Genomic DNA, 25,733 nt, shown 5'->3' with positions numbered 1-25,733 from the left:
CTCTTCCTTTTTTAGCTCTCTGTAGCGATCCCACATGGCTCGCGTTGCGCCCGATCGCAGCGTGGCTCTATAGAGGGCATCCTTTCTTTCCGCGGCAGCATGACATTCCTCGTCGTACCAACTGTTTTTTCGGGCTCGTCGTAGTCCGATTTCTACTTCGGCGGCGGTACGTACATCATACACCTCATACAAATACTTAGCAATAAAAGAGGCAATAATACCTGTGCAACACAGACTGTATATGTACAGTCTGAAATGATTGTTTTTTCTTGTAACTTCAAGATACATTTCGTTCTGCTTTTTGCTGCGTAATAGTCCCACTAAAGGGCTACGACGCCAGTGCTAACTCGGGTTAGTGTCGTTCGAAACTTTCCCGTAAACGCAATCAAACAAAAATGAGTGAGAAGTACGCGAAGCGTTTTGATGCGGTTTGTTTGCGGTTGTTTTATGCACGCATTCGAAAGGGCCAAAATTATCTTACGCCGCGCCTGTAAAAGTGATTAAAAAGTCAAAAAAGTTTGTTGTGATGTGGAGTCAGCGGTATAAGATGTACAAAAATGTTGATGACGAGCGCGGCTTGAAGCGAGTGACGACAAAAAAGCAAGATAAAGTGATCGTCCAACTTTTTAAGCAGGACCCTTTTTAGCGACCAATCACGCACCATTCTTGTTAGAAAGGGAATAAATGTGAGTATCGACACTATCGAACGTCGACTGAAAGAAGTGAACATATCCTGCCGTCCCACATCATCAAAACCACTGCTATCTGAAAAACATCTTGAGAGACAACAAAACAAGAAAATGGCGTCACAGTAATGGTCTGGCCTTCCCAGTCCCCAGACGTCAAGCCCATTGAAAATGTGTGGGGAACTATGAAAATGCATCTTGCCGGAAAGCCAATCCACGATTTAAAGCAACTCGTGTATCAAGTTCGCAAAATCTGGTCCTCTTTGTCAACGAGCTACTTAGAAAAACTGGATTAAACATGCCGAGAAGATGCCAGGTTGTACTCGACAACGGTGAAGTCTCCACGGCTTATTGATTAATTGCGACCCGCAGCTTTGTACATACTTTCATGTAAAAAAATTTCAAATATAAAAATCTTTTATTCTTTATGAATAATCGCGGTTCCTTTTTTCTGACACAGACTGTACAAACACATATATACATATGTATGTAAGTAAATACATGACATGAATTCAATTTATCCCTCATAATATTTTCCGATTTCTACGAAGGCTGACTACAACTACAACAACTACTGTAGAACTTTGTTACTGTCATAATTGTTAAACATTTTCATTAATTGTTATTTTTGCAGTTATTAGCTCCAATTATCCAAAATATTATTATATATTAAACCTTCATGTCGTCTTAATATCGTTTCCGGAACTGCCATTGAGTATTTTGCCATAGCCTTTAATTATTTAATGAATTGTGCTAATATAGTACGTACGAATAATAATCATACAGACGTACATGCATACACACGTACATACAATAACTTCATTTTACGCATTCTTTTGTCTGAAAGTAAACCGAAAATATGAAACGAGTTTTTTTTATGCCTAAGTGTCTACATAGAATGTCTGCGCTAAAATTGGTGGCAGTTAATTCGCAAATATTTGCTAAAAACTCTGCGATGCAGCCTTGAGCGACTGCAGTTGAAAACAGAGATATGTTATGTATGCATATGTATATGTATATGTATATGTATATGTATATGAATGTGTGTATGTATGTATATGCTTTTATGCAAATACTTATAGCATATTTATTTGGGTATATACGAGGTGTGTTCAAAAGGTATGGCGACTTTTTATTTTTTTCGAAAAATATTTAGGTAAGGTTAGGTTGACCTGACAGGCTGAAAGCCATCACATGGACCAATTGGTCCTTAGTGTTACCAGACCTTTATGTTTTTTATTTATTTATTCATCATTACCTATTTTGTGCCCTTCGAAGCAATCCTCCTCAGATATAATACACCTATGGCAAGGATTTTACCAATACTCGAACAACCGCTGACCAAAACCTGCTTTGGTAGAGATTGAGCTCTTCCAACGTTGCGTATTTTATTTCTACACTTGAGGCAAGTCTCAATTTTTTTCTAAGTATTTTCCAGGACCACTAAGGATCAGTGTTTAGTATTTAGTGTATACGGTGGTTGAGCTATGATAAAAAATAATAATAATAATTGACGCGTACACACGTTTTGGGTGTTTGACCGAGCTCCTCCTCCTATTTGTGGCGCACGTCTTCATGTTAGCCCCCAAATGAAGGGACCTTCAGTTTTATGCCGACTCTCAACGGCAGATGTTTTTTATGAGGAGTTTTTTCGTGGCAGAAATACACTCGCAGGTCTGCCATTGCCTGCCGAGGGGCGACCGCTTCCAAAATTCTTCATTTTGGTGTTTCATACACGGAGATTCACACCTACGTACTTCGAATCGTAGTCACGCACCAACCTATTCGGTTACGGCGGCCGTCGTATTATGGTATTATTTTCAGATTTTTTGATCCATATGATATCAGAAAATTGCCGAAATGCAACCTAACCTTTGTATTGATTGCCATATATAAACATAAAAACTCAAAAAATTCCAAATATCGTAAAACAGCTTCCAATATAAACAGGGATATCTGGAAGGTCGGGAAGGATAATTAAAAACATTAGTATTAGTTCGAGGAAAAAGAAATCCATTATTTTCTCGGTACATGGCTGTAGTGATCGATATCTCGTAAAGTATCGATCAAACAATTTAAAGTTTATGCTGGTTGTCAAAGTGACACTTCACACTAAAAAAATTATTTTGCTGATTTTTTGTTTGTTCCATTCAGTTGTGAGTTACAGGGTGTTAACAATGGAAGTGGCCGCTGAAATTGTAAATGGTGTTTATGGTGACGATACTGGAACATCAAATTACGTGCAATTTTGATTTCGTCGATTCTGTTCGGCATTTTTGATGTTAAAGAAAATGCCGGTAATGGCGAATAAAATCATAGAAATAATCAAAGTTGACCGGCATGTTAGTAGTCGTAGCATCGCCCAGGAGCTTAAGATTGACCATAAAACAGTTTTAAACCATTTGCGTAAAGCTGGATTCAAAGCGATGCTCGATGTTTCGGTGCCACACCAATTAACACCAAAAAACATGATGAATCGAATGTCCATCTGCGAAGCAAAACGGAATGAGATCGACCCGTTTCTTAAATGGATGGCGACTGGGGAAATAAGTCACATGCGACAATACTGTGCCAAAACGATTTAGTGGGTCTTGAAAGGAATCATTTACTATGGGTTGCTTTCGTAAAGCCAAACACTAAATTTAGATCTCTTTTGTCAACAACTGGACTGTTTGAAGCTAGCAAGAGACCAGAAACGGTCAGAATTGATGGAGGTGTTGTGTTCCATTAGGACAACGCAAGGCCAAACGCATCTGTAGTGACTCGCCAAAAACTTCGTAAGCTTGGTTGGGAAGTTTTAATGCATCCACCAAATAGTCTGGGCCTGGCACCAAGCGATTAAAAACTTGTTCTTTCATTGCAAAACTTCCCTGGTGATAAGAAATTAGTATCAAGAGAAGATTGTGAAAGTCGATTATAAGAGTTTTTCGCCAATAAAACATCATAAATGAAGTTTTGAACTATTACATTAACCCGTCGCTTAGTTATTCCTATCACACCTCTTCTTCATAACTAACCCGCATTCAACTTGAGCTAAGCGCAAATAAAACGCACCATAATTTTAATATAATACAGCAGTATGGCATATACATAAGTATGTAACACTGGCAGGTTAAGGCCAGACTCCTGACCCAATTTGTACAGGGCGTTCTTATTATTGGGTTGGAGGTAAAGTTCTGTCGTATTTTAAAGAAAATATTTGGATTCGTTTATTAAAATATGTGTTCAATATTAACCAATTATATGTTCTCCGTCATTTGTTACAACTTGTTGCCATCTTTCAGGTAACCTAATATATGAATTCCTGTTTTGTAGAAGTTCTCGTCCTTGGAGTTAAAATAGTCAGCAACTGCCTTAGAAACACTTTTAATGAATTTTTTCCCCGTTGATAATTTTGTAGAAATCTGAACAGGTAATAATCAGATGTTGCAATGTCAGGTGAATATGGTGGGTGACTAAGAACTTCCCATCCTAACGCATTAAGTTTTTTTTGTGTCACCATTCCAGTATGCAGTGGTGCATTATCGTGGTGGAACACTATTTCTTTTCTGGACACTAATGCTGGCTTCTTTTCTTTGATAGCTGCATTCAATTTATCCAGCTGATTGCAGTACAGTTCCGCATTGATGATTTTCCCCTGTTTTAGCAAATCGTAGTACAGTGGACTTTTCCTGTCCCACCACAGTGAAATCAATACTTTTCGTTGATGGATACTTGGTTTTAGAACTGTTGTTGATGATGTTCCTGGTTTGCAGTAAGATTTGTTTTCTCTTAATATTCACGTAAGCAGTCCTTTTTATCTCCAATAACGGCTCCACATTGCCTAAAAACGACTCCATTTTGTGTCTAATCAGATGTGGTGAACACATTCTTACACGATCAGACAAATTCTTTTGTGCTAATTCATGTGGAATCCGTACACTTTGCTATAACACAAACCCAAGAGGCTTAATGTGGTCTCCAATAGTTGTATGATGAATGCCAAGCTCTTCTGAAATTTCTCAACTTGTTAAGTGGTGTTTTTTTTTTCAACATGGATCGCAAGACATCATCTACGAGCTTGGATGATCGATCTGGACGATCACTTTCTTGTAGGCTCAGATCCCCGAAACGAAATTTGCTAAAGAATCTTTGACAAGTGCGAACATTTACAATATCTTTTCCAAATACTCCACATCAATTTTTACAGGGAACCGATGCGTTGCATCCTTTTTGGAATTCATACAAAATGCAGTGTCGTAAATGCACTTTATCTACTGACTTGTTTTTAACTTTAAATATCACAAGTAAATGATGAACGGTAAAAAAGGACTCCTCTTATATTAAACAAAAAAAAATGTCCAATGACTCACTAGCCAGATGTTTCTTTTATTTACAATAAAAATTGTCCGCCCATTTAAAATACGACAGAACTTTCCCTCCAATCCAATATTTTAGCTACCTAAAGACGGTAGCGTCTTTGACAGCAGTAACTCAAAAAAGCTTTTAAGCATTAAGTGAATAAAAATTAAAAACAAACACACTTTTCTCTCATATCCCTGACATTGGCATCGAACACTCAACCTTCAGATGACTAGCCGAATCGCCACTCATACACCACCACCCCGACACCGTCTATAAAATGGGATAAGATACATAGAAAATATGAGAAATAAATTTCAAGTTGAAGGTCGTTTAACGGTGACCGACGCAAAGCGCCGCTAAATAGGTAAGAGGCAACAGGTAAACAACGCGAAACCAAAGCTGCTTATAATTTATGTATTCGTATCGAAATCTGCATTTGTATTTAGTTTGGGCGTCTAGAAAAAACGTAAATTGCTTTATAAACACAATGCCGTTAAGTGATTTGTTTACTAGTCAGCAAGCAACAAGCGGCTAAATACATCATTAAATAAGAGCGAAGAGCGATTAAAATGAATAGATTCAATGCTAAGTGTGTATGTATGCATGGATGTGTGTATATTAGGTTTGGCTGCTGCGCATGCGTGACTGCTTAGCTTGACTAGCGGGTGAAGTGTTCCGACTGTTTGCTGTTTGACGATGCAAATCTACTTAATTAGCATAATGAATGAATGAGTTGGACAAGTGAATTGCTGGCATTAATTCATTAATGTGTGCTTGTGTGCATAGAAGTATCTGGACTGTTGTGGTTAAAATATTACGAATTATGTTTGATTTTGATGCGCATTTGTTGTATTTGTATAGGAGTGCATTGAACTTTATGAGCGAGAGCTTTGTGACTGAAACTATTTATTAACCAGTAGGCAGCATACCCTCGTAGACAGATGAATAAGAACTATGCCGTGCAATTAGTGGAGACCAAGCATGGAGTTGCTTGGCACATATATGAAGCAACTGATATAAATAAACTCATGTTGACAGTAAAAAAAATGAGATAAAAAACTAAGGACGAGCGCTTTTCACAAAGGACAAAAAAAATTGTTTCGAAATATTTTCAACAAAGAAAAAAAAAAAATTTTGTAATTTTGTATATTTCATCCTAAATAATTAATAACAAAAAAATCAAGAGGGAAGCGCTTTAAAAAAATGAGAAAAAAATGTTCCCAAAAAAATAATAATAAAAAATGTATCATAAATAATTAAAAATAAGAACAAAATCTGGAGGAGATCGCTTTTCAGTTCAAATTTTAACAAAAAAAAAATTTAAAAAAACTGTTATGCTAAATTATTAAAATATGAAAAAATCTGGAGGGCAGCGTTTTTCAAACAAATTTTTTTATAAAGTTTATTTAATTCCAAATAATTATAAGAAATAAATATATATGTAGCGAGTGCTTTTCAAAAATGAGAAAAAAATTGTTCACTAAATTTTTAACAAACAAAGAATAAAAAAAGTGTATCCCAAATAATTAAATGTAAGAACAAAATTTGGAGAAGAGCACTTTTCACAAATGGGCACAAATTTTTTCAAAAACTTTTTAACAAAAAAAAAAAAAAATAATAATCAGAAAACAAATTGTACCTAAATAACTAAAAGTAAGAAAAAAATCTGGGGGGTAGCACTTTTCAAAAAGGTGAAAAAAAATGTTCACCAAATTTTAAGCGAAAAAACTAAAAAATTTTCTGAAATTTTTTGGAAAAGTATGTTTTTTAAAAATTGAAAATAAAAATTATAAAAATGTTAAAAAGAATCGAGCATATTTCACTTTTCTTCTTCCTTACTAACTAAATAAAAATAAAACAAAAATTTGAAGAGGCGCACTTTTCAAATTATTAAAAAAAAAATATGTATACAAATGTTAAAAGGAAGCGAACATATTTCACTTAAAAAAAGTATTTTTCTTCCTTCCTAACTAAAAAAAATAAGACCCAAATCAGGAGGGGAGCGTTTTTAAAATATGAGAAATAAAAATTTTTAACAAAAAAAAAATTATAAACAAATGTTTATCCTAAATCATTAAAAGTAAAAGAATATGGGGGTAACGCTTTTCACAAATGAGGAAAAAAATGTTTCAGAAAATTTTAAGGAAAAAAAAATTTCTTTCTCAAAAGTATGCTTTTTAAAATTAAAAGAAAGTATTAAAAAGAACGAAACATATTTCACTTTGAAAAAATCTTCTTCCTTAGCATGACAGTCCTGAATGGAGCGTTGCATCGTTATTTTCGTTTTCGCAACTATCTCTCTCCAGATTCCTCGATTCGCTACTAAGCGCCACCAGTTTTGCAGGTCAGCTCTTTGAGGTCTTCAATAGTTGCATTCGCTCATATTTTCCTTGCCTATCTTTATTACCTTTAGTTCGCTTCCCATACTATTATTCCTTGAAGATTTCAGAAGCGCAAACCTTGGATGAGGTACTCAAGTTCAGAGTTGTATCTAATACCTAATTTACGTGCCATATTCCAGCCTGACCAAATATTTTTTAAAACCTTTTCTTTTTGAATGTTGTTATTTGGTTCTCGTCATTCATCTTCATCGTCCACACTTCACAACCCGGTTCATGATTGGGCATAAGAAAGCAGGATACAACCATAAAGGTTTCGTGCGCATCTTCGAAACGTGCATTGCCAATAACAAGATCAGCTGGGTTGCTTTTTGATTTGGTCCGCAGCATAGACCTGGTTTTGTCGTGGTTGATTTGTAGTCCAACTAGCAAGGCCTTATTTTCTTGATCATTGAATGCTTCTTTTAGTGTTGTACCATTACTTATAATTATGACTAAACAAAAACAATTCAAAATTATAAATTTGTTTTAAAAAATTTTTTGAGCTTACTTCTCATTAAAAATTATTATTATAAAATTAAAAATTAAATACATTTACAAATATGTTATCGTTATAAAAATCGACTATAATGCTCAAAATACTTGAGCTAGACATAGTTCGATGGATCGCAAATATCGTAAAACAGCTTCCAATATAAACAGGGATATCTGGAAGGTCGGGAAGGATAATTAAAAACATTAGTATTAGTTCGAGGAAAAAGAAATCCATTATTTTCTCGGTACATGGCTGTAGTGATCGATATCTCGTAAAGTATCGATCAAACAATTTAAAGTTTATGCTGGTTGTCAAAGTGACACTTCACACTAAAAAAATTATTTTGCTGATTTTTTGTTTGTTCCATTCAGTTGTGAGTTACAGGGTGTTAACAATGGAAGTGGCCGCTGAAATTGTAAATGGTGTTTATGGTGACGATACTGGAACATCAAATTACGTGCAATTTTGATTTCGTCGATTCTGTTCGGCATTTTTGATGTTAAAGAAAATGCCGGTAATGGCGAATAAAATCATAGAAATAATCAAAGTTGACCGGCATGTTAGTAGTCGTAGCATCGCCCAGGAGCTTAAGATTGACCATAAAACAGTTTTAAACCATTTGCGTAAAGCTGGATTCAAAGCGATGCTCGATGTTTCGGTGCCACACCAATTAACACCAAAAAACATGATGAATCGAATGTCCATCTGCGAAGCAAAACGGAATGAGATCGACCCGTTTCTTAAATGGATGGCGACTGGGGAAATAAGTCACATGCGACAATACTGTGCCAAAACGATTTAGTGGGTCTTGAAAGGAATCATTTACTATGGGTTGCTTTCGTAAAGCCAAACACTAAATTTAGATCTCTTTTGTCAACAACTGGACTGTTTGAAGCTAGCAAGAGACCAGAAACGGTCAGAATTGATGGAGGTGTTGTGTTCCATTAGGACAACGCAAGGCCAAACGCATCTGTAGTGACTCGCCAAAAACTTCGTAAGCTTGGTTGGGAAGTTTTAATGCATCCACCAAATAGTCTGGGCCTGGCACCAAGCGATTAAAAACTTGTTCTTTCATTGCAAAACTTCCCTGGTGATAAGAAATTAGTATCAAGAGAAGATTGTGAAAGTCGATTATAAGAGTTTTTCGCCAATAAAACATCATAAATGAAGTTTTGAACTATTACATTAACCCGTCGCTTAGTTATTCCTATCACACCTCTTCTTCATAACTAACCCGCATTCAACTTGAGCTAAGCGCAAATAAAACGCACCATAATTTTAATATAATACAGCAGTATGGCATATACATAAGTATGTAACACTGGCAGGTTAAGGCCAGACTCCTGACCCAATTTGTACAGGGCGTTCTTATTATTGGGTTGGAGGTAAAGTTCTGTCGTATTTTAAAGAAAATATTTGGATTCGTTTATTAAAATATGTGTTCAATATTAACCAATTATATGTTCTCCGTCATTTGTTACAACTTGTTGCCATCTTTCAGGTAACCTAATATATGAATTCCTGTTTTGTAGAAGTTCTCGTCCTTGGAGTTAAAATAGTCAGCAACTGCCTTAGAAACACTTTTAATGAATTTTTTCCCCGTTGATAATTTTGTAGAAATCTGAACAGGTAATAATCAGATGTTGCAATGTCAGGTGAATATGGTGGGTGACTAAGAACTTCCCATCCTAACGCATTAAGTTTTTTTTGTGTCACCATTCCAGTATGCAGTGGTGCATTATCGTGGTGGAACACTATTTCTTTTCTGGACACTAATGCTGGCTTCTTTTCTTTGATAGCTGCATTCAATTTATCCAGCTGATTGCAGTACAGTTCCGCATTGATGATTTTCCCCTGTTTTAGCAAATCGTAGTACAGTGGACTTTTCCTGTCCCACCACAGTGAAATCAATACTTTTCGTTGATGGATACTTGGTTTTAGAACTGTTGTTGATGATGTTCCTGGTTTGCAGTAAGATTTGTTTTCTCTTAATATTCACGTAAGCAGTCCTTTTTATCTCCAATAACGGCTCCACATTGCCTAAAAACGACTCCATTTTGTGTCTAATCAGATGTGGTGAACACATTCTTACACGATCAGACAAATTCTTTTGTGCTAATTCATGTGGAATCCGTACACTTTGCTATAACACAAACCCAAGAGGCTTAATGTGGTCTCCAATAGTTGTATGATGAATGCCAAGCTCTTCTGAAATTTCTCAACTTGTTAAGTGGTGTTTTTTTTTTCAACATGGATCGCAAGACATCATCTACGAGCTTGGATGATCGATCTGGACGATCACTTTCTTGTAGGCTCAGATCCCCGAAACGAAATTTGCTAAAGAATCTTTGACAAGTGCGAACATTTACAATATCTTTTCCAAATACTCCACATCAATTTTTACAGGGAACCGATGCGTTGCATCCTTTTTGGAATTCATACAAAATGCAGTGTCGTAAATGCACTTTATCTACTGACTTGTTTTTAACTTTAAATATCACAAGTAAATGATGAACGGTAAAAAAGGACTCCTCTTATATTAAACAAAAAAAAATGTCCAATGACTCACTAGCCAGATGTTTCTTTTATTTACAATAAAAATTGTCCGCCCATTTAAAATACGACAGAACTTTCCCTCCAATCCAATATTTTAGCTACCTAAAGACGGTAGCGTCTTTGACAGCAGTAACTCAAAAAAGCTTTTAAGCATTAAGTGAATAAAAATTAAAAACAAACACACTTTTCTCTCATATCCCTGACATTGGCATCGAACACTCAACCTTCAGATGACTAGCCGAATCGCCACTCATACACCACCACCCCGACACCGTCTATAAAATGGGATAAGATACATAGAAAATATGAGAAATAAATTTCAAGTTGAAGGTCGTTTAACGGTGACCGACGCAAAGCGCCGCTAAATAGGTAAGAGGCAACAGGTAAACAACGCGAAACCAAAGCTGCTTATAATTTATGTATTCGTATCGAAATCTGCATTTGTATTTAGTTTGGGCGTCTAGAAAAAACGTAAATTGCTTTATAAACACAATGCCGTTAAGTGATTTGTTTACTAGTCAGCAAGCAACAAGCGGCTAAATACATCATTAAATAAGAGCGAAGAGCGATTAAAATGAATAGATTCAATGCTAAGTGTGTATGTATGCATGGATGTGTGTATATTAGGTTTGGCTGCTGCGCATGCGTGACTGCTTAGCTTGACTAGCGGGTGAAGTGTTCCGACTGTTTGCTGTTTGACGATGCAAATCTACTTAATTAGCATAATGAATGAATGAGTTGGACAAGTGAATTGCTGGCATTAATTCATTAATGTGTGCTTGTGTGCATAGAAGTATCTGGACTGTTGTGGTTAAAATATTACGAATTATGTTTGATTTTGATGCGCATTTGTTGTATTTGTATAGGAGTGCATTGAACTTTATGAGCGAGAGCTTTGTGACTGAAACTATTTATTAACCAGTAGGCAGCATACCCTCGTAGACAGATGAATAAGAACTATGCCGTGCAATTAGTGGAGACCAAGCATGGAGTTGCTTGGCACATATATGAAGCAACTGATATAAATAAACTCATGTTGACAGTAAAAAAAATGAGATAAAAAACTAAGGACGAGCGCTTTTCACAAAGGACAAAAAAAATTGTTTCGAAATATTTTCAACAAAGAAAAAAAAAAAATTTTGTAATTTTGTATATTTCATCCTAAATAATTAATAACAAAAAAATCAAGAGGGAAGCGCTTTAAAAAAATGAGAAAAAAATGTTCCCAAAAAAATAATAATAAAAAATGTATCATAAATAATTAAAAATAAGAACAAAATCTGGAGGAGATCGCTTTTCAGTTCAAATTTTAACAAAAAAAAAATTTAAAAAAACTGTTATGCTAAATTATTAAAATATGAAAAAATCTGGAGGGCAGCGTTTTTCAAACAAATTTTTTTATAAAGTTTATTTAATTCCAAATAATTATAAGAAATAAATATATATGTAGCGAGTGCTTTTCAAAAATGAGAAAAAAATTGTTCACTAAATTTTTAACAAACAAAGAATAAAAAAAGTGTATCCCAAATAATTAAATGTAAGAACAAAATTTGGAGAAGAGCACTTTTCACAAATGGGCACAAATTTTTTCAAAAACTTTTTAACAAAAAAAAAAAAAAATAATAATCAGAAAACAAATTGTACCTAAATAACTAAAAGTAAGAAAAAAATCTGGGGGGTAGCACTTTTCAAAAAGGTGAAAAAAAATGTTCACCAAATTTTAAGCGAAAAAACTAAAAAATTTTCTGAAATTTTTTGGAAAAGTATGTTTTTTAAAAATTGAAAATAAAAATTATAAAAATGTTAAAAAGAATCGAGCATATTTCACTTTTCTTCTTCCTTACTAACTAAATAAAAATAAAACAAAAATTTGAAGAGGCGCACTTTTCAAATTATTAAAAAAAAAATATGTATACAAATGTTAAAAGGAAGCGAACATATTTCACTTAAAAAAAGTATTTTTCTTCCTTCCTAACTAAAAAAAATAAGACCCAAATCAGGAGGGGAGCGTTTTTAAAATATGAGAAATAAAAATTTTTAACAAAAAAAAAATTATAAACAAATGTTTATCCTAAATCATTAAAAGTAAAAGAATATGGGGGTAACGCTTTTCACAAATGAGGAAAAAAATGTTTCAGAAAATTTTAAGGAAAAAAAAATTTCTTTCTCAAAAGTATGCTTTTTAAAATTAAAAGAAAGTATTAAAAAGAACGAAACATATTTCACTTTGAAAAAATCTTCTTCCTTAGCATGACAGTCCTGAATGGAGCGTTGCATCGTTATTTTCGTTTTCGCAACTATCTCTCTCCAGATTCCTCGATTCGCTACTAAGCGCCACCAGTTTTGCAGGTCAGCTCTTTGAGGTCTTCAATAGTTGCATTCGCTCATATTTTCCTTGCCTATCTTTATTACCTTTAGTTCGCTTCCCATACTATTATTCCTTGAAGATTTCAGAAGCGCAAACCTTGGATGAGGTACTCAAGTTCAGAGTTGTATCTAATACCTAATTTACGTGCCATATTCCAGCCTGACCAAATATTTTTTAAAACCTTTTCTTTTTGAATGTTGTTATTTGGTTCTCGTCATTCATCTTCATCGTCCACACTTCACAACCCGGTTCATGATTGGGCATAAGAAAGCAGGATACAACCATAAAGGTTTCGTGCGCATCTTCGAAACGTGCATTGCCAATAACAAGATCAGCTGGGTTGCTTTTTGATTTGGTCCGCAGCATAGACCTGGTTTTGTCGTGGTTGATTTGTAGTCCAACTAGCAAGGCCTTATTTTCTTGATCATTGAATGCTTCTTTTAGTGTTGTACCATTACTTATAATTATGACTAAACAAAAACAATTCAAAATTATAAATTTGTTTTAAAAAATTTTTTGAGCTTACTTCTCATTAAAAATTATTATTATAAAATTAAAAATTAAATACATTTACAAATATGTTATCGTTATAAAAATCGACTATAATGCTCAAAATACTTGAGCTAGACATAGTTCGATGGATCGTACGCCAATTTTTCAAAACTATGAGATCAATGCGATTTATTAATTGAAATTATAGTTACATATATTATAATATATAAATAAGGCTGAATATACTTACATATTATATGTATGTGTATATTTTTTTGTTTTTTTATTGAAAATAAATGCAACTATTTCCCTACCATTCAAGCATTAAATGAGCCGCCTTCAAAATGATTATTCACGTGTGTGGATGAATATTTACAATATACGTATACATTATATATTACTTGTACGTATGTTTGTCTACTCTTTTGTGCATAACTAACATCTTTGTGTGTATTTTTAAGCCGCTTTAAGTTTGTTATTGTTGCTTTCCGTTACTATAATTCAATGCATACTTTTTTTGTGTCGTCTATTCACAGCCGAGTATATCAAACAATGCCGTCGAGGTGATCCGCAATTGTTGGAGTGTTTTAAAGGTTCTTTGGAACATCTGAGGCCGTATTTGGCGCGTGGCATTCCCGAGATTGAGGTGCGTTAAGTTGTTACATATTTATTTAATTAAGCTAAGCAAATTCTAGTTATTTACTGTTTAAGCGCTTGGAGGATTGCCTTTAGTTAGTAGGAGTGTCTATAGTTAATAGAAGACTGAAATTTATTTTTTTCCTTTTTTTAATTTTTTTTATATTTTTTATTCTTATTTTTTTTTTGTTTTAATATTTATTAAATTTTTTTATATTTTCTATTATTTTTATTTTTTAATATATTTTTGCCTTTTTTTATTTTTATCCATTTAATATATATTAATATTGATTACAAAATCATTTGCGCTTTGGTTGTCTTGCATTTATGCAAAATATTCATTTCATAGAATCTTTTATATAAACTGAGAATTTGAGAACAGCGCACTGTGGGCTAGAAGACTCGAGTGAGTGGCCAAAATGAGAAATTTGAAATGTACTTAACTTACCCGCTAATAATTCGTGTCATACGATTTGCTCTCATATAAACCCCTTTGCAAGATTATAAGCACACCACTCTTTATTTAATTTTTTTATTGGGTATGCAGATTTATAGGCCATTGAATTTTAGTACAAAGTGTGAACGACAAAAGGCAGACCTTACACTAAATCAACTACCAGCTTCATATGCGGGATGAGAATTGCAAATATAGAACTATACTCGTAGCAGATAGCCATGGTGCTGCCTACTAAATACTACTACTAGTAGGTTGTTCAATAAGTTTTGGGGTTCGATGAGAGAGGGCATTGCTATTAGCCTCATTTTATTTTGTTATTTTATACTTCATATGAACGTAAGTGAAGTTTCATTTCAATCTGCCAATTCATTCTTTGTTTACAAGCCATTTAGTATTTTCTACAACGGAAAAAATCAAGCATCGTGCAGTGATTGAATTTTTATTTTTAGAAGGTTGAAAAGCAAAGGAAAGTTATGAAGAAATGTTTAAAGTGTATAAGGACTTTTCACCATCAATTAGTAGAGTAGAAAGATGGGTTGCTGAATTTAAATGTGGCCGTACAAGCCTTGAAGACGATCCACGTCGAGAACGTCCAAAAACTGGATGCCGTATTGAAAAATCGTCGAGTGACTGTAAGAACTTTAGTAGAAGCCCTCAGCATCTCATTGGGCAGTGTAAACCATATTTTGGCTGAGGTATTAGGTTTCCGACGCTGTGTGCACAATAGGTGCCGCATTCGCTAATAATGGAGCAAAATCATGCGCCTTTCTCAGCAACACTTAGAGCGTTCTCGAAAGAATACAGTGGATTTGGTACATCCATTCAGCACCATGCATGAGACTTGGGTATATTACCAAGATTCTAAATCAAAACAAGAGGCTAAAGAATGGGGTGAAGTGGTTTCTTCGGCACCGAAACGAGTTCGAGTCCAGAAATTGGTCGAGAAGATGTTAGCATCAGTTTTTTGAGATGCAGAAAGATTTTGTTTGTGGATTACTTGCAAACTGGTAAAATAATGAATTCTGAATATTATTTTAAACTTTTAGACCAGCGGAAGGAAAAAAAATCGTTAAATAAGATCCACAGAATTCACCACATTTGGTCCATAGTATTCGCCAGATTTGGTCCCTAGCGACTTCCATCTGTTTCCTGACCTAAAAAAGAAACATGCGTGAAACGCGTTTTTCATTACATTATAAGGTCGTAAGAGTTTCTTACTTCAGGGAAGGAATTCATAAATTGGAAAATCGCGAATTGGAAGAAATGTATTGATGTTCCGAGAAACTATAGTGAATAACAGAGTGTATTTATTTCAAACCATAAAATTGTGATTTTCTTATCGAACCCCGAAACTTATTGAGCAACCTAATATCCTAACCTCTCGGATATGAATCATCCAAATAATTATTATATTCACAAAATTATTATCAAGTTTTGAGCTTTCTCGGCAGGCAATGGAATACTTGACTAATTACTTGATTAACGGAAAAGTAGACCTACTCCCTATCCACCAAGGTTAACAATTTTGAGTCATACGCGGTGGCGCAAAATTAATCATCCAATTTTGTTTTTGAAGAACTTTTTAATAAATAAAACAAAAATTATTTTGAGTGATGAACATCTTTCTTTTGACCTCTATGCCATCCATTGTTGCTGTCTAGTTCACAAGTATCAAATACGATTACCGTCCGACGCCATTTCTAAAAATGTTTAATTTCTCGATAGAGTGATTAAATTTGCGCCACCTTATCTATGGGTATGTTATGATATGTGTACTCTTAATTAAAATCTGCCACTTCACGAGTTTGTTTCCTTAAATGTGTCTACACAAAAGCCACCACAATACTTTTTAAATCCCACCGTAGTTGCATAGCAAAAATCGCCTCTTGTAAAAATTGCAATTCCTCAATTTCTTGTCCATTTACTGCTTTTGCACTTAAGTGGCCACATATACATACATACGTATGTACATCTTTACACAATCACCAAATATGTTTGCACAAAAATTTTGTAATATTGACACACAAACAAAGTGAACGCTTTCCGCTCTTCCAGTCAGGCGGAAAGGAAATTATGCAACTCTGTTTGCATGCGGGGGAAAATGCCACAAAATGACAACCAAAGTAAAAACGAAAAAACCAAAAGAGCGACATAATAACTGTTGAATGCTAACCACAGACAACAATAAATGGTTGACTGCCGAATGTTTGTACAGACAGTTGCCGAGTTTAGCGGCGTTTACGGCGCCATCGTCGTCGACACACTTCGATGTTGATTTTTCACTTTATTTCACAATGCACTGCCAACGAATTGGCGCAATGCACTCTTTTTTCCAGAAATTACCCAGTGATTTCATTTGTTTTCCCAACACCGGTTTCTCCGGTTTCAACATTTTTAGCTTATCCAACAATGCAATTTTCACGCTTCCACAATGCAATTGCAATTTCTTTTGCAACACCTTTCTGCTGTAATTTTTCTTTTCCACACACACACGCACTCATAGGTAGTTATATATGTGGTGCTTTTTTAACGCTACATTCGGTAATGAAAATGACGCCAATGAATTGGTAATTTTGTGGTCGAACAGGAAAATTTGAAAGTACTCGTACGGTGCACTTGGATTTAAATATTGGCATTTGTGGGGAGAGTGCAAAGCTTTGTTGTCAATTATGGGAGTCAATATACGAGTAAAAAGTTTATTAGCAAATTTGGCTTCGAGTACAAAAGATGGAATGTTGAAGTGATTCATTTATTTACGTAAGCTGTGTATCTTATGTATTTTTTTTTTATCCGAAGGGGGAATCTTACATAGATAGCGTCAATATAGACGGCATGCACGATTCATACTGATCGCTAAGGGTGCACCTCATTCGGGACCACGTACAGTCAGTATTACTACTAAACTGGACTTGCGAATCCGTACACCTACGTACTAAACTCTAACTCCGACCTCTGCAGTTTTAGTTTGCGGTACCGCCGTTTAAGCATTGCATCGCAGGGCCAAGCTAGCCATTATGGCTCTCCATTTATATTTTTGCCTCCGTCTACCCTTCATTACTTTTTTGTCTTCTTTCTTTACTGCGTTCCCATTCCTTTTTCCGCAGTTCCTGTAACGCATTTGCGGACCATTCTCTCATCTTGGTCCACACCAACTTCGACTGCAGCATATGATCTACAATGTTGCCCGGGGTTATTCTTTCTTTTATGATTTCTTCAATGGACATTCTTTCGGATGCGTATCTCGGGCAGAAGCAGACATGTTCCACGTTGTCACTACAGTTGCCGCAGAACGGCATGTATGTATGTATGCATGTATGTATTGTAGCTATACATGTATGTAGGTATGCAAATATTATACTGCACACCTTCGTGTGACTGGCTGTAAATGGGTGATGAGTAGGGCAAGACAAAGTATGCAGCGAATAATTTTATAAAGGGTGGTTAAGTTTCAAGGGCAGGTATTGATTTTGAATAAAATACAATTGTTTTTTAGAAATTATTGTCACATCTCTTTATTATGATAATATTGGTATGGCTCAATTACGTATGGAACAAAATATCGGCCAAATGGTCGCCGCGGTCTCGGCGGCACACCTCCATCCGATGGTCTTTAGCTCTTGAATTGTTGCTGGCTTATCGACGTACACCTTTTCTTTCAAATAACTCCAAAGAAAGAAGTCCAACGGTGTCAAATCACATGATCTTGGCGGCCAATTGACATCGCCGCGACGTGAGATTCTTCGGTCATCAAACTTTTCGCGCAAAAGAGCCATTGTTTCGTTAGCTGTGTGACAAGTGGCACCATCCTGTTGAAACCACATACCGTCCATATCCATATCTTCCAATTTAGGCCATAAAAAGTTCGGTATCATCTCACGATAGCGAACACTATTCACAGTAACTGCCTGACCGGCCTCATTTTCGAAAAAATAGAGCCCAATGATGCCGCCGGACCATAAACCGCACCAAACAGTCACTCTTTGTGGGTGCATTGGTTTTTCGGCAATCATTCTTGGATTATCAATCGCCCAAATGGGGCAATTCTGCTTATTGACGAATCCACTGAGGTGAAAATGTACCTTATCACTGAAGATGATTTTCTTCGAAAATTGGTCATTCACTGTTGCCATTTCCTGCCCCCATCCTCGATTGTGTATCTTTCCATGGTTCAAATTGAGTTAGTCTGAAATTGAAAAATGTCGAATCAAATGCAGAAAAAAGCTTGACGTTTAGGTGTGGTTCACATTCAACATAGGCCCTTGAAATTTAGCCACCCTTTATAACACAAAATTATTTTAAAATGTCAGAAAAAATACGAATAAGAGAGTTATTTTCATCGATTCAATTTGAAAAAAAAGTTTGTTCATTAATAAAATTAAAACACATACAAACACAACACTTTATACAACATTCAAATACCGTCAGCGTCGAAATAAAGTGTACACAAAATATTCATGAATTATTTGGTTATTTTGTAATTTCAATGATTGTTTTATAAAAATCTATTTCATGCTGCAACAACGACCATATAAAGCAAAGTTTCGAGTTCTTTATAAAATTTTTGAAAATTCGGAAAATTTTCATTAAAATTTTAAACTTTTTACTTTGAATTTTAGAAAAATTTCGGGTATGCATTTTTATAGCTCCTTGAATTTTGGCTTAATAAAGTGGAAATTTCAAGTGGTTCACAAAATGCGTTAATTCTGGGCGATTTTTTCTGCGACGGTGTTTGGTGTTTTCTTTCATATGAAAAAAATTTGGAGTAGGCGTTAAATGGAGAAAATGCACAAGAACGCGCCGAAAAAAATTGTCAAAAATCAGTGTAATTTTTGATCTACTTGAGACTTGCACTTTATCAAAATTCAAAGACCTATAAGCCTACATACTCGAAATTTTTCAAAAATTCTGAGTAAAAAATTTCAAATTTTGATGAAAACTTGCCGAATTTTTAAAATTTTATACAAATTTCGAAACTTTGCTTTGTATGGTCGTTGTTGCAGTAGTATGAAATATAGTTTTATAAACAAATCAACAAATCATTGAAATTGCAAAGTAATCAAATAAATAGTCGAATCCTATCAATATTTGGTGTACACTTTGTTTTGTCGCGGACTGTATGTATGCACGTAAGTATGCATAAATAATTAAAAATTAGCTAGAAATTAACATAAATTCAACTCAAAATATTGTTGTAAATAAAAAAATATGGTGTCATATTAAGCACATTACCCAGTTCGGGTTTCACGTGAAACGGCTGTCAAAATTCGTACAAATTACCTTGCCGTGAAATATGTGTGAAATTTCAAATGCATCTCACGGCCAAGTAGTACTGCGCTCAACATGCTAGCAACATTTTTTCATATCTATTAGCAACTGTGACAAAACTAACAGTTTGTTTTGCCAGTGAAGTGCCTGAATTCGAATACTCCGAAGATATGGCATTTTTAAGCGAAACGTCTTCGCAAAGAGTTTAAGTAAATCTTCTTTATATTTTTTTGTGTCAATGTATGTTATATGTGTATTAATTTGTTTAAATACAATTTTCTTACCAAAATTTGACAATTACTTTTGGCGCAATGTTCATAAATGTCACGTATCTTCTCATGTGATAATCAATGTTGCTGGCTGTTAAGTTAGTACTCGCCTTTATCGAAGAAAAGGAATGCCTATTATTGTGGGGAAAAAATTGTATACATAACACATGGGCTGAAGAGCCCCGGGTCTAACAAAGAAAACACGTTTTTTTGTTCAAAATTAGCTTTATTTATTAACGTAATTTCCATGAAGAACAACGTAATCATTCCTCCGCTCAAACGCCACTCCAACAATTCAATGACACTTTTGTAGAACGATTTATCTTTTACCTCTTTTGCGATAACCCCATCATTCGAACGAAATTTCTTACCGGCGAGCATTTTTTTAGGTCTGCGAGCAGCCAGTGATCGTTGGGAGCCAATTCTGGCGAATACGGGAGATATGGGAGCAATTCGATATTCATTTAATGTACATACTTTAGTTTTGCCATTGTTTGTTTGGCTTGTGACTGATTTGTTTTTGGTCAACAGTGGCTACGCGGCACCCACTTTGAACAGAGCTTTCTCTCTTCTTTTGATATCTTTCGCTGTCAGCTAACTCATGCACCTTCACTTTTCGATTTTTCAAAATGAATTTGTGTATTTTTTTGATGTTTTTTGGTGTTACCACTTCATTTGGACGTCCACTGCGTTGTGCATCATCGGTGTCTCTACAACCACATCTGAAGTCTGCAAACCATCGTTTTATTGTGGTTTCTGATGGAGCAGAGTCCCCATAACACTTTTCAAGTCATTGCTTCGCCTGAAGGGTATTTTTTCTCATCAAAAAACAATGTAAAAGTTACACATGAAATTCTTCGAAAATAACAAAAGTAGCGTCACTCTTAGCACAATAACTCACGCACTAAGGAATAGAATATCATGAAATTTTAACAGCTCTGTTTTTAAGGTTAGATCTAACTGAAAAAGAGGTGAAAGCAATAAAACTAGTGCCGTCTATATGTTAGGCCCGGGACTTTTTAGCCCATGTGTTATTGGTTGCGCAGCCCAAAGATGAAAGCACTGGATCAATATAAAACACGGAGCAAAATAATAAATGGCGCACATATTGACAAGTTTTTACTACTTAGTTATTTGTTATTTAATTTTGTAATCTAAATTATTTTATTTAACAAAGAAATGTAGATATATATATAGAGAAATATAGAAATATACGTCAAATACCATGTTAATTCAAGTTTAAAACCTTGTAGAAGATTAGAAAAAAACACAAATTTCTATCAAAGCTGGAATATTTTTAACCATAATTTAGAAAAAACATTTGGGTACACAGTTAAATAGCGCATTAAATTTTGGCCTAGTAAATTGCAAGTTTGAAATGCTCGCTAATTTTTGATAATTTTTTCAGCTGATGGTGTTGCGAATTTTCTCAATATAACGAATGCGTGACATTTTTTTCGTACAGAGAAAATACGAAACAACATCAGGAAAAACTTTAAACATCAACTTTATTATACCAAAATTAAAAACAAAAAAAAAAATCCTACAATGCCATTCCTCAACCCCAAACTCCTTTCCATCCTTACTCCCGCATAATAGTCTGTGCATTATCTGCATTGTGGCTGCTAAAACAAGTAAAAAACAAAGAAAAGCACACACTTACACATTGCATCAGTGGCGCCAGCAAGAGGAAGCAGGCGACCGTAGACACTGCGTACTGTGAATTTTTTTAGGAATTCTGCTTAAAAATTAATGAAACTTTAAAATTTTGCTGAAAATTGGTCGAGATTTTATAAATCGCGCACGAAATTTGAAACTTACTTGGTTTATTATGGTGTTTGTTATACAATGAACTATATTTTTGTGGAAAAATAAATGAAATTAAAAAATAAATAATCAAAAAACTTTTCAATGTGTGGTTCCTTTATAATTTTTCAATGGGGTATATTCATTGTCGTGTATTTTTGAATTGGATTTTCCAATATTTGATACCATTTAGTTTTCAGCAAAACAGCGAACAAAGCTTTAAATAAATTTTAAACATTTGCAGCCTCAAATTGTAATTTAGCTTCACTTACAATTTTTAAAGCAGCCTTCAATTACGGAGGCTGGTGCTTCAAGCTTTTTTGGTTAAAGAATTTTGGCATATAGCCGTAATTTGCATTAAGAAATATAAATAGACGCTTGAGAAATATCGATGCCTCTTTTCTTGAAAAGCTACGCTAATTTCATTCAACGCCTACGTCGAGAAGTTAAATTGCGGAATGGATTTCTAATAATAATAATAAATAGTAAATACCCATGATTCAATTATTAAAGGTTTGCTCACTAGTAACATTCGAGTTTTGACACTCCCTTACAAAAGGTTGTATTTAGAAATGTGAATAAAGTGGAACAAATTAAATCCTTTTTGGTAAAAATGGTAGCAAAAAAGTATTTTCTTACTTAAATGGAAACAAATTGCGAACGCTTTAAAAAATTAATTTTAATTAATATTTGAATGTAAATAACGGTACAAACAGAAGTTATAAGCGGAAATTGCGTCAAATATTAAAACAAGAAATTATTTAACTTAATCCAAGATTTTATTTTGTGAATTTATTATTAAATTTAAAACCGATCGCGAAGTTGCGAAGCTTCGCCAATATGAAACTATTTTGTTAAAAATAAATAAGTCATTGGCACGTACAATTATGTTAGGTGTTTGGCCGAAATCCTTCTCCTATTTGAACCGCGTGTCTTGATGTTGTTCCACAAATGGAAGGACCTACAGTTTTAAGACCATCTGCCAGTTTTTTATAAGTAGCTTTTTCATTCTGGTGCTGTGCTTTGCTAATCCTCCTCTGGACACTTCATTCATCCATGGTAAGGTGGGCTCTTTGGAAACAAGCTCCGTCAATCCCAACTTTTATAATGAAGTATGCAATGCTATCGGTCGTGTCGGGACTATCCAATTATTCTCCCTGTCGTAATTCTTTGGGAAATGCTAGCAAAAATGAATTCCTTCTAAATCAACACATCACAAGAAAAAAGCTTTGTAAATTTTCCACTCATCGATTTTGGATTATGTCAAATACTCTAACATGTCCTAACTTAAGCAGTATGTATTCCATGTCATACCACCATAGTCCTGAACATACCGATAAAAACTCTTGAGCGAGTGGATGCTCGTAAGCAGACCATTTTGAAAATGAAATGTTTTTTCTACAAATTTTACTTTTCCTCCACTTTCATTCAAAATTTCTAGAGCTAGCAACCCAGTGTCTTGCTAAGGGAGCCGATTTGTCAAGAGAGAACGAGAAAGCTGCTTACTGAGCAAACCTTTTATCATTGAATCATGGTAAATACCCATGAAATGAGACTTTTTTTCAATTTCAAACGTTTATTAACAAAAAATGGTTACAAATTTAATCTTCAAAATAATGGCTATCGCTAGCGACACATTTTTCCCATCTCTCAGGCAATTTGTGTATGCCGTGCCAAAAAAATTGGCCGTCTTTGCAAACCGCAATCCAATCATCTAGCGGTTTTTTTGGCTTCTTCGTGAGAATTGAAGCGCTGCTCGGAAAGTGCGTGGCCTATCGATGCAAACAAATGATAATCGGAAGGCGCCAAGTCTGTTGAGTAAGCCGCATGCACCAGCGGTTGCCAATCGTACGTCTCCACCAATTCCCGGGCCGCTCTTGTTCGACGTGGCGGTACATTGTCACATTGTCAGTTCATGCGGCACCCATCTTCTGACCTTTAAAATCATGCCCATGTCTTTCAAACGTTTGGAAATGGTTTTTTGGGTCACTCCCAACTGCCCTGCTATCATTTCTTGCGTTTCACCATCATGTGCTCTACTTAGAGCATGTCCACCATAAGCTTCTATAAGCATTTGAGGAGCTTGAGAAGCGTTTTTCCTCAATTGATACGATTGTCTGCAAATCGTAGTTTGAAGGCACGAAATTCGATATTTTTAAGAGCGACAAAAATGCATTGTTGTATGAAACGTAACAAACAATCAACTGAATATTGTTGACAGATGACAGACGAAATAAACAAGACATTTGGGAAGGTTTAAAAATACTCCTAACGACATCTAAGGACTAAAGCTAAAAGTCTCATTTCATATACTGTATACTAGACATCCTAAGTGAACTTCTTCTCCCTATTCACTTTAAATTTACATTTTCTCAACAATCTTTTGGGATTTGGTGAAAGTAATGGCCAAACATTTTTTCTATACAGTTGGATCTACTTTTATTCTTCACATAAATAAACTATCGCCCTTTGTCTCTCTCATTGCAGTTACCCTCCGTCGAACCATTCAGAATGGATGCGCTTTCACTACAACTCACCGATGGTCCTCAAGGCTATAAAATCACTTTGAAGAATCTCGAAGTGCTGGGCGCCAGTAACTTTCAGGTGAAATCAATGAAATTGAGTGAAGGTGATGAACCTTTCAAGGCGCGCATCGCTATGCCCAAATTGAATATCGAAGCCAAATACACCAGCTCCGGTGTGTTGCTGATCATACCAGCTTCGGGTGGCGGTGACTTCCATGCCACTTTTGGTGAGTGAAAATATACAACAAATTATAAATTTCAAGCAATTCAATAAATTAAAAAAAAAAAAAAAACAAAAATACAACAAAATGTTACTTAGTGAAAACTATAAAATACAAACTTTTTTTTACAAAACAAAATTTCTTTACTTTCCAGAGGGCGTAACTGCTGATCTCACCGGCAAAACGTCGACAAGCGAAAAGGCCGGTCGCACATATCTCCACGTGGACTCACTCAGCCTGGTTTTGAACGTGAAAGACGTCAGTATGAACATATCGGGCGCTTTCAATAACAATCGAATTCTGCGTATGTATTTGGTTCATTCATTTTTAATTGATATTTTTTACACTAACCTTTTTATTTCCTTTCCTCTACAGTCGAGGCCACTAATTTGTTCCTGCGTGAAAATTCTCGCATCGTTTTAGAGGCTATGCAATCGCAGCTGCAAAAGAAATTGGCGCAGGAGTTCGGCAAATTGGCTAATCAGCTGCTGAAAAATGTGCCCAGAGACTTGTTCTATGTGGATTAAAGGGTGTGATTTTGTAATGTGTTTGTAGTAAATTGAGATCGACACAACTTTCAAGCCAAGCATAGCTAACCATCTTTGGTTTCATTGAATTCAAAATATTCCGAACAAAAACGTAGTTTGCACAAATGCAACGCGTTAATACAAAATCCGTTTCACAAATGCGCAACTCCGAATCCATCTTGCACCGATTTGAAGGCAGTTACAGTGTGGCTTGTAAATAATGAACTACTAACTATTTCCTTGGCATTGCGCTACTTTTACTGCAAACCTCTTAAAACTTTTTGTTATGTTATTTTTAATTTTTATTTTTGTAAATATTTATTTTAAGTTCAGAATTTATTTATAAGTTTTAAATATTTAAGCTCTTACCATTTGTAGGTGTATTACAATAAAGTTTATCATTCACATACATTTTTATGCGTGTAAAATATTTAGTTTTATATCGAAAAAAGCTACTCATAAAGAACCCATTTGCCGTTCGGAGCTGGCCTAAAATTGTAAGCTCCTCCGTTTGTGGAGCAACATCAAGACGCACGCCACAAATAGGAGGAGGAGCTCGGCCAAATACTTAACAGAAGTGTACGCGACAATTATTATTTTTTATATCGGTAATTAGTTTAAAGTGATCTTAGCGGTGAGCAAATTACAGCAGGCTACAGCCAATGATTTCGCTAAGCAGGCAAATTAAAACGGTTCGGCGATGGAAA

At 34.9% G+C, this 25,733-nt stretch overlaps 1 protein-coding gene across 1 annotated transcript in view; it reads left to right on the top strand.

Moving 5' to 3' along the window:
• The window catches only part of LOC129247971 (circadian clock-controlled protein daywake), a 28,881-nt gene extending 3,444 nt beyond the window's left edge, over window positions 1–25,437 (top strand). Inside the window, exons 2-5 of the mRNA XM_054887363.1 lie at window positions 13,857–13,966; window positions 24,241–24,505; window positions 24,654–24,803; window positions 24,875–25,437. Of these exons, the coding sequence (XP_054743338.1) occupies window positions 13,857–13,966; window positions 24,241–24,505; window positions 24,654–24,803; window positions 24,875–25,026 (677 nt within the window). The 3' untranslated portion in view covers window positions 25,027–25,437. The remainder of the gene's footprint in view (window positions 1–13,856; window positions 13,967–24,240; window positions 24,506–24,653; window positions 24,804–24,874) is intronic.
• The last annotated feature ends 296 nt before the right edge of the window (window positions 25,438–25,733 follow it).

The sequence above is a fragment of the Anastrepha obliqua genome, chromosome 1 (genome assembly GCF_027943255.1).
Source record: "Anastrepha obliqua isolate idAnaObli1 chromosome 1, idAnaObli1_1.0, whole genome shotgun sequence".
NCBI classification, from domain to species: domain Eukaryota; kingdom Metazoa; phylum Arthropoda; class Insecta; order Diptera; family Tephritidae; genus Anastrepha; species Anastrepha obliqua.
Note: the sequence above shows the minus strand (reverse complement) of the source record. Positions and strands in the feature narration are given on the sequence as shown.